Source organism: Odontomachus brunneus, unplaced genomic scaffold, assembly GCF_010583005.1.
Source record: "Odontomachus brunneus isolate Ranch 3 - 2012 unplaced genomic scaffold, Obru_v1 Obru_scaffold_004, whole genome shotgun sequence".
NCBI classification, from domain to species: Eukaryota; Metazoa; Arthropoda; class Insecta; order Hymenoptera; family Formicidae; genus Odontomachus; species Odontomachus brunneus.
Genome location: NW_022639454.1, coordinates 2,380,854 through 2,389,665, shown reverse-complemented (window position 1 = coordinate 2,389,665; position 8,812 = coordinate 2,380,854). Strand labels below are relative to the sequence as shown.

General features: G+C 34.8%; 4 protein-coding genes across 4 annotated transcripts in view; all 4 read left to right on the top strand.

Annotated features, from left to right (window-relative positions):
- LOC116845911 (putative zinc finger protein 840) overlaps positions 1-1,023 on the top strand; it is a 2,672-nt gene extending 1,649 nt beyond the window's left edge. Inside the window, exons 2-3 of the mRNA XM_032819157.1 lie at positions 231-422; positions 531-1,023. Coding sequence (XP_032675048.1) covers positions 231-422; positions 531-1,023 — 685 coding nt within the window. The remainder of the gene's footprint in view (positions 1-230; positions 423-530) is intronic.
- Position 1,024: 1 nt separating this feature from the next.
- LOC116847334 (zinc finger protein 501-like) lies at positions 1,025-3,628 on the top strand. The gene is made up of 3 exons (XM_032822244.1): positions 1,025-1,305; positions 2,119-2,310; positions 2,417-3,628. Exons 2-3 carry the CDS (start codon positions 2,195-2,197, stop codon positions 3,384-3,386), a joined length of 1,086 nt encoding a protein of 361 aa, XP_032678135.1. The 5' UTR covers positions 1,025-1,305; positions 2,119-2,194; the 3' UTR covers positions 3,387-3,628.
- A 408-nt stretch (positions 3,629-4,036) lies between these two features.
- LOC116845904 (zinc finger protein 845-like) lies at positions 4,037-8,026 on the top strand. Its single transcript, XM_032819143.1, has 4 exons — positions 4,037-4,047; positions 4,617-4,808; positions 4,917-5,648; positions 6,922-8,026. Exons 1-4 carry the CDS (start codon positions 4,037-4,039, stop codon positions 8,024-8,026), a joined length of 2,040 nt encoding a protein of 679 aa, XP_032675034.1.
- Positions 8,027-8,227: 201 nt separating this feature from the next.
- LOC116845899 (zinc finger protein 271-like) overlaps positions 8,228-8,812 on the top strand; it is a 10,333-nt gene continuing 9,748 nt past the window's right edge. The window contains exon 1 of the mRNA XM_032819130.1: positions 8,228-8,274. Coding sequence (XP_032675021.1) covers positions 8,228-8,274 — 47 coding nt within the window. The remainder of the gene's footprint in view (positions 8,275-8,812) is intronic.

Genomic DNA, 8,812 nt, shown 5'->3' with positions numbered 1-8,812 from the left:
CCCCCCCCCCCCCCTGTTTGTATATTTTCGTAAATATTATATTTTTATATTTTCTACGTTCGCCTTGTAGAAAATAGGATATTTTGTAGAAATATATTGAGAAAGGTAAAAAATATCTTTCAGTATTTGATGCTTTAAGCAAGTAAGCTCAATATTTAGCGATAAATCGTGCTTATTTGTAACATTATTTAATATGTAAATATTGTAATTGATTGTAATTTGTGTTTTAGTGACCCGCTAGAAGATCCTCTGTACATTCCGTATTATAAAAATTTTATTGGCACATCTATTGATTCCCCGATCGTAACGGATGCTGATGACTCGAAATATAAAATCGAAATTATTGAGAATTTTAATCTGCAGGAAGAATTGAATCGCGATATAAAGAAAGACCATGAACTATCCGATAATTCCTACGACAAGTATATGTACGAAACCAAATTTAAGCTCCACTTGATACGATTCAAATTGAAAAGCTGGTCGTATATTTAGTGCGACATTGTTTAACTTAATTATAATTTGTATTTTAGTGTGCTACCTCGTGAATCGATTCAGAACGTATCGCTTTCCGAAAATAGTAATACTTCGGTTACGGATCGTCCGGAAGCCTATGATGTCAACTCAGGGGTGATCGCCAGGGTGGAATCAGAGTCCTTTTCGGAGTGTACTGCATGCCACAAACGTTTCAAATACAAGACCGACTTTGAGAAACATAGGAACTTGAATTATTGTCTGCAATGCCATATTTGCTATCAGAAGTTTGACTTGTTAGAAGAATTCAATCTTCACATTAAGACGCATCGTAAATTTATGAGCTACGATTGCTACGTGTGTTCCTACAAGACAGATACGGTGAAGTATTTGACTGAACACATGAAATCGGAACAGAACACCACCGATATATGCAAATGTGTCATATGCACTAAAACATTTAAACGATTGCGTAGTCTTAAGAAACATAAAGAAACAGTGCACGCGGATAACACACAGTCGATAATGCGACAAGTGTGGTGGCATCTTTAAGGACAAATATATTCTACAGAACCACCTAAGAAACCACACAAAGGCGAACTCTGAAATGTTCTGCATGCGGCAGATGTTTCAAAAACAAAGTTTTCTTCGAGAAACACACGAGATTGAATAATTGCTTGCAATGCATAATATACCACCAGAAGTTTGACCTGCTAGAAAAATTATATCGTCACGGTGAGACGTGTTGCAGAGTATCCCTACAGCAAGTTTTCCATCAAGGCAAATACATTGAAATATTTGAGTGAACACATGAAATCGGAACACATATGAAACGTAAGGAATGATAAGCCAGTATACGAAAGTCTTTCGTATAGTTACCGTTCGACTGCTGAAAAATGAAATTCTATGAATTTCTCGCATTAACGCACGAGACGTATCGAGTTGTTAAATTATTTGTGCGCAAAAAATGTTGTACGTGAAAAAATAAAGTGTCCACGTTGCGAAAATATTGTTAAATTTAATACAGAAGAATCATTAATTATTTAACTGCAATCTCAAACGACTAGCGGGGGGTTGTGCCCCCCTAAAAACCAACCTATCGTCACATTAAGTGCCAGTCATTGTTTATTAAAGTGTTCAACTTTTGTGTTAATGTGACGATAAGTTGGGTTAAATTAGTTTTGAGGGGGGGTGCGGGGGATGCAACCCTCCGCTAGTCGTTCGATATTGCTTGTTAACGGTACACAGTATCGAAAAATTGTAATATATTTTTCGAACTTCTTTCATCAATAACTTTTTAACAAACAATGAGCGACGGCTAAAACTTTCTGAGAGTTATTCAGGAGAGTGACCTCTACAACATATGTCAAAGTCAAGGTAATCGGAGGGTGGTCCGTTATTCTGCATACTTATCATAATTTCTTCCCCGCCTCCCGCCCTGCTTGCATATTTTCGTAAATATTATATATTTTCATACTTTATATGTTCGCCTTGTAGAAAATAGGATATTTTGTAGAAATATATTGAGATAAAAAGCTAAAAAAATATTTTTCAGCAGTTGATGTTTTAAGCATGTGAGCTCAATATTTAGCGGTAAATCATGCTTATTTGTAACATTATTTAATACGATCGTAATTTATGTTTTAGTGACCTGCTAGAGGATCCTCTGTACTTTCCGTATTTTAGACGTTTTATTGGCTCATCTATTGATTCCTCGATCGTAATGGATGCTGGTAACTGGAAACATAAGCTTGAAATTATTAAGAACTCCAATCTGCAAGAAGAATTGAATCGCGATATGAAGAAAGACCATGGACTATCTCGTAATTCCTGTGATAAGTACGTGTACGAGACCAAATTTAAATTCCACTTGACACGACTCAAATTGAATAGTTGATCATATTCAGTGTGACATTGTTTAACTTAATTATAATTTGTGTTTTAGTGTGTTACCTCGTGAATCGATTCAGAATGTATCATTTTCCAAAAATAGTAATACTTCGGTTACGAATCATCCGGCAATTTTGGATGGCTCAGGGATCGCCAAAAAGCCAAGACATGAAGTTTCGAAGAAGGTTAAAAGTACTTATAAGAGAAAGCAATTGGACGAGTGTTTTATATGCGGTAAACGTTTCCGAAAGAAGTCCACCTACGAGAGACACATGGAATGGGATGATTGCCTGCAATGTAAATATTGCGACAAGAGGTTTGACTTACGAAAAGAATTATATTGTCACTATAAAACGTGTCGTAAATTTAAATATACCTGTCGCGTGTGTTCTTACAAGGCAAATTCAGATACTTGTTTGAATGAACATATAAAATTGGAACACAAGGACCTCTTCAGTGATAACATATTTAATTGTACCAAATGCCCCAAGAAGTACCAATCGTGGCAAGCTCTTAAAAAACATGAAACAGTTCACGCGAGGATCACACCACCTGTAAAATGCAGACAGTGTGGTAGCATCTTTAAGAGCAAATATATTCTACTGACTCATATGAGCAAAGAACACCCAGATAAAGAAACGTATGCTTGTACGCTTAACTGTTTTGTCAGTTTCGAAACGCAGGAAAAATTGGATCAACATAATGCCAAGCATCACAATTGGTCTTGCCCGAAATGCAAGAAAAAGATATTACTAACCTGTAATAGACAAGCACACCTGCGACTTCATAGCAATTACAAACCTTATATCTGCGACGAATGCGGCAGCGGGTATGCTTCTAGAGGCGCTCTGATCAATCACAAGAGATTAACACACACTAATTTAAAGGGGAAACTTCCTCTTAGAACGTTGCCGAAAAGAAAAAACAAGAGACGCATTGTTGTAGACTTTTCGACAGAAGAAGAAAGCGATGATTTAGATCAATTAAAAGATTTAGATCAATTAAAAGAAGAGGAAAAGGCATAAATAATATGTTTACTGCCCTCTTTTCGGTGGATTTTCGTGAACGAGTGTATTTCTACGAATATTATTGTTGTAAATTTTGTTTATAATTACTTACGCTGAGTTTATAATTACTTACGCTTTTTATAGATTTTTAATAGGTTTAATAACTCTTTATATGCGGAATAATAAGCGCGATATGTAAGAAAGAATTCGAGAATGACATTACGATGGATTGTATATATATACATATATATATGTACATATGTGTATATGTACATATGTTATGTACATATATATCGTTTACTTAAGGTAAACGTAGTATTAGTGTCATGTCTTTTGTAAGACGATGAATCTCGATAATTAAAGTACAATCCTTATGCAGTATACTTCTGAACAAGACTGTTTTTTTACGAAATGCTATTGCACTTCTCATTAAAGCATTTTATTTAAGCTGATAATTTTTCTGGGAAATGTTATATTTGTACTTACCTTGTAACAAACATATAGTTGTGATATGTTTTAATATTTATGTTGATTCTTAGTGTACAATAAATAGAAAATTAAGAATTAAAGGCCAAATAAATGAAAAAATAAAGGATATATTATATTATTTTGATATTACATCTTTTATAGGAGATTCTATGTGTGTCTTACAATAACGATAAATTACGATGGTTGTGCAGTAAGTATTGTTACCGGCGAATATTTAAGTGATAAAACCTCAAATAAGTATAGAAAAAATTTTCCTCCAATTTGCTTAATTCGTACTTATTGTCTTTATGTTTGTATCTTATCTCTTTATTTAATTTTTTTATAAAAACAGTTGATGTGTATACGAACTTTTAATATTAGATGCTTTTAATTTACATCCCAGTGAGAAATGACTTATCGATCGACGTCGAAAAGACGTCAAATCGACGTCGAAATCGTCAAATCGACGTCGATTCGACGTCCATCGGTAAGTCATTTCTCACTAGGATAATTCTCGATCTTTATATTTACGACTTAATTTCTTCTCTCCTCCTCCCGCCCTTGTATATTCTCGTGAAAATTATATTTTTATACTTTCTATGTTCTCCTTGTAGAAAATATTATTATTAGATATTTTGTAGAAATATATTGAGATAGAAATATATTGAGCTAAAAAAATATTTTTCAGCGTTTGATGCTTTAAACAAGTAAGCTCAATATTTAGCGATAAATCGTGCTTATTTGTAACATTATTTAATACGATTGTAATTTGTGTTTTAGTGACCCGCTAGAGGATCCTCTGTACTTTCCGTATTATGAAAATTTTATTGGCACATCTATTGATTCCCCGATCGTAACGGATGCTGATGACTCGAAATATAAGATCGAAATTGTTGAGAACTTCAATCTACAGGAAGAATTGAATCGCGATATAAAGAAAGACCATGAACTATCTGATAATTCCTATGACAAGTATGTGTACAAAACCAAATTTAAGCTCCACTTGATACGATTCAAATTGAAAAGCTGGTCGTATATTTAGTGCGACATTGTTTAACTTAATTATAATTTGTGTTTTAGTATGCTACCTCGTGAATCGATTCAGAACGTATCGCTTTCCGAAAATAGTAATACTTCGGTTACGGATCGTCCGGAAGCCTATGATGTCAACTCAGGGGTGATCGCCAGGGTGGAACCAGAGTTCTTTTCGAAGTGTACTGCATGCCACAAACGTTTCAGATACAAGGCCGACTTTGAGAAACACAGGAACTTGAATGATTGTCTGCAATGCGAAACTTGCTATCAGAAGTTCGACTTGTTAGAAGACTTCAGTCGTCACATTAAGATACATCGTAAATCTATGAGCTACGACTGCTACATGTGTTCCTACAAGACAGATACAGTGAAATATTTGACTGAACACATGAAATCGGAACATAACACCACCGATATATGCAAATGTGTCATATGCTCCAAAACATTCAGTCGACGGAGTAATCTTAAGAAACATAAAGAAATAGCTCACGCGGATAACACACAGTCGATAAAATGCGACAAGTGTGATGGCGTCTTCAAGAACAAATATTGCCTAAAGATCCACCAGCGCAGAATACACTCAGAGGCAAATTTTTTTTGCAAAAGGTGTGGATTTACCTTCAAAACGCAGGACGAACTGGACCAACATAATGCCGAGCGTCACGATTGGACCTGCCCGCAATGCAACAAAAAGATATTAGTATTCTCTAATATAGAACCACACTTGCGACTTCATAGGAATGAAAAACCTTTTATCTGCGACACTTGCGGCAACGCGTATGCTTCTAAAAGGACTCTGAGCAACCACAGGAAATTAATACACAGTAATTTAAGGAAACATCGTCCTAGTTCCTGAATCGTTGCCGATACTCAAGAAAAATATTGTTGTAGACTCTTCGACGGCTCGTGAGACGAAAGAAAGCGATCATTTATATCAAAAAAAGGAAAGGGAAAGGCAGAGAAATAATATGTTTACAGTATTCTTTATGTTGCATTTTCGTTAAGTGTCTTTCTGCGAATGTCACTATTGTGAATTTTGTACTGAGTTAATAATTACTTACGCTTTTTATAGATTTTTAATAGATTTAGTGACTCTCTATACGCGGAATAATAAGCGCGATATGTAAGAAAGAATTGGAGAATGACTTTACGATGGATTGTGTACATGTACATATATTATTTTGTTTACATATATTATTTTGTTTACTTACTAAGGTAAATGTAGTAGTAATGTCATATCTTTTGTAGGACGATGAATCTCAATGAAAGTACAATCCTTATGCAATATACTTTCGAACAAGACTGTATTTTACGAAATGCAGATGCAGTTCTTATTAAAGTATTTTATCCAAATTGATAACTTTTCTGGGAAATTTATTGTCATGTTTGTATTTACTTTGTAACAAACATATAGCTGTCATATGTTTTAATATTTTTATTAATTCTTGGTATGCGATAAGTACGGCAGAAAAGCAAGAATTAATGACCAAATAAGTGGAAAAATAAACAATATATTATATATTATATAACAATATATTACATATACATATATTATTTTGATATTATATCTTTTATGGGATTGTATGTGTGTCTTACGATAACGAAATTACCACAGTTGTGAGTATTATTACCGGCAAATATTTAAGTGATAAAACATCAAATAAATGTAGAAAAAATTTTCCTTTAATTTACTTAATTTGTACTTATTGTCTTCGTCTTTTATTTGTATCGTATCTCGTTATTTAATTTTGTTGTGAAAACGTATTGATGTAATAATTTTTAATATTAGTTGCGTAATTTAAATAATTTTTAATCTTTGTATTTACGACTTAATGTGCCCTTCCCCCCTCATATATTCTCGTAAATATTATGTTTTTATACTTTCTACATTCGCCTTGTAGAAATTAGGATATTTTGTAGAAATATATTAAGTTAGAAAACTAAAAAAGATTTTTCAGCATTTGATGCTTCAAGTAAGTAAGCTCAATATTTAGCGATAAATCGTTCTTATTTGTGACATTATTTAATACGATCGTAATTTATGTTTTAGTGACCCACTGGTGGATCCTCTGTACATCCCGGATTCCAAAAGCGTTAATGATCAATCTATGGCTTCGCCGAGTGTTCCGGATGCCAACAATTTGGAATGTTCGTCCGTTGAAAATTCTGTCGACTCGTCTCTATATAAAAGTAAGCTTCGCAGAAGAAGAAAAACGACCCTCGCGTCGAGAAAAGAAAGTCATTGTCACGCGATGCAAGATTCTAGACGACATTCAAGAAGACAGAATGTCAAACGGAAGAAAATCAACGAGAAGATGAAGTCCTATTCGAAATGCGGCACATGCGGCAAGTGTTTCAGCTGGGATGCCATGGTAAAACACTTGAACGAGCCTAAGTATTCCTGTCAAAACTGCCGCCAGGTCTTCTGTGTGGAGGTACAGCTAAATCGTCACGTCGCAACGGTTCACGGAGAGCCCATATATTCCTGCAGTATTTGCGAATACAAAAGCAAGAACAAGCGCACCTTGACAGATCACTTTATACGAAAACACACGGAAGAAGATCAGTTTTCATGCAACAAACAATTGGCGATTCAGGATGGCCAGGAGCAGCAAGCAAATCGAGTACGTAGTGGCAAGTCGTCCATCACCTGCAGTATATGCGGCCACGTCAGCAAAAACGTACGTGCTATCAAAGCACATATGAAGTACCGTCACTACAAGCCGCAGTTTGTCTGCGAGATCTGCCGTCGTGGCTTGACTACGCAAAAGAACCTCGAGCAACACCTCGAATGGCACGAGACCAGGGAGAATAAGGAGTGTCCGACCTGCCACAAGAAGTGCCGTGTTCGCGACCTCAAACAACACATGCAAACTCACAGCGATGCGAAGCTGTTTTCCTGTCCCGTCTGTGACAAGACGTTCCGAGAGCAGTACTATCGGGAGCAACATATGTTGCTTCATACGGGCAAGAAACCTTACATATGCAGCATTTGCAACCTGACATTCACCCAGAAACGTCGTCTGATTGCTCATAGAAAAACTCATCCCGGGCCACTTCCTCCGCTACCGGTGGTTCCTGTCGAAAAAATCATTGCGGAATTCATGAAGAAATACACGAAGAAAAATACAATCAACAAAAATAACACCAAATAAAAATACACAGGAAAGAGAGATATACAAATAGAAAAAGAAAATTCGTTTTGTTTTTGATATATCTTTTGACAAGAAAATCCTTTGTGAATGCACCTGCAGTCTTTCTCCCATTAATTTTTCGACATAGAATGTGTTTTTTCTTGTATTGTATTTTTTGTGCACAGTTTGTAATAAAGATATATGATTTTTTGTAAAATCGTGATGCATTTACCCAATACACAAAACATTAGCAGTATATCGATAGATTGGTAGATTCGATCAAAATACTATAGCAAGTTCATAGCCATCTGTGTCTCCATGAAACTCGTCAGCAGAGCTTGCTGACATAACTTGATAGCAAATTAGTAGCAGAACAGGAGATCTGCAGTATATGTTTTATTTAAATATATTCTAATGTTTTATTTAAATATATTTAAATAGGTTTATATATATATATATATATATATATATATATATATATATACGGAAAAACAATATATTTTGCTCGATTTTTGCCTAACAATCCTATATTCTGCTAGCAGATCTCGTTGCATTTCTGCTAGCAAGCTGCCGACAAAATTTACAGCAGACACTATGCATATTCTGCTAGTTTATTTATCTGGATATTAATTTTCCATGATAACAAGTGCAGTATGTACGAAAGAATTGAAGAGCGTTCATATAAAGTTTGCATATGATGTTTTATTTTCTTGAAATGGACATGATAAATTAGATCTTTCATTGAACGACGAGGCTTACGCAAAGAATATACTCAGAAAACACAAATTACTAAAAGAAATAAAATAT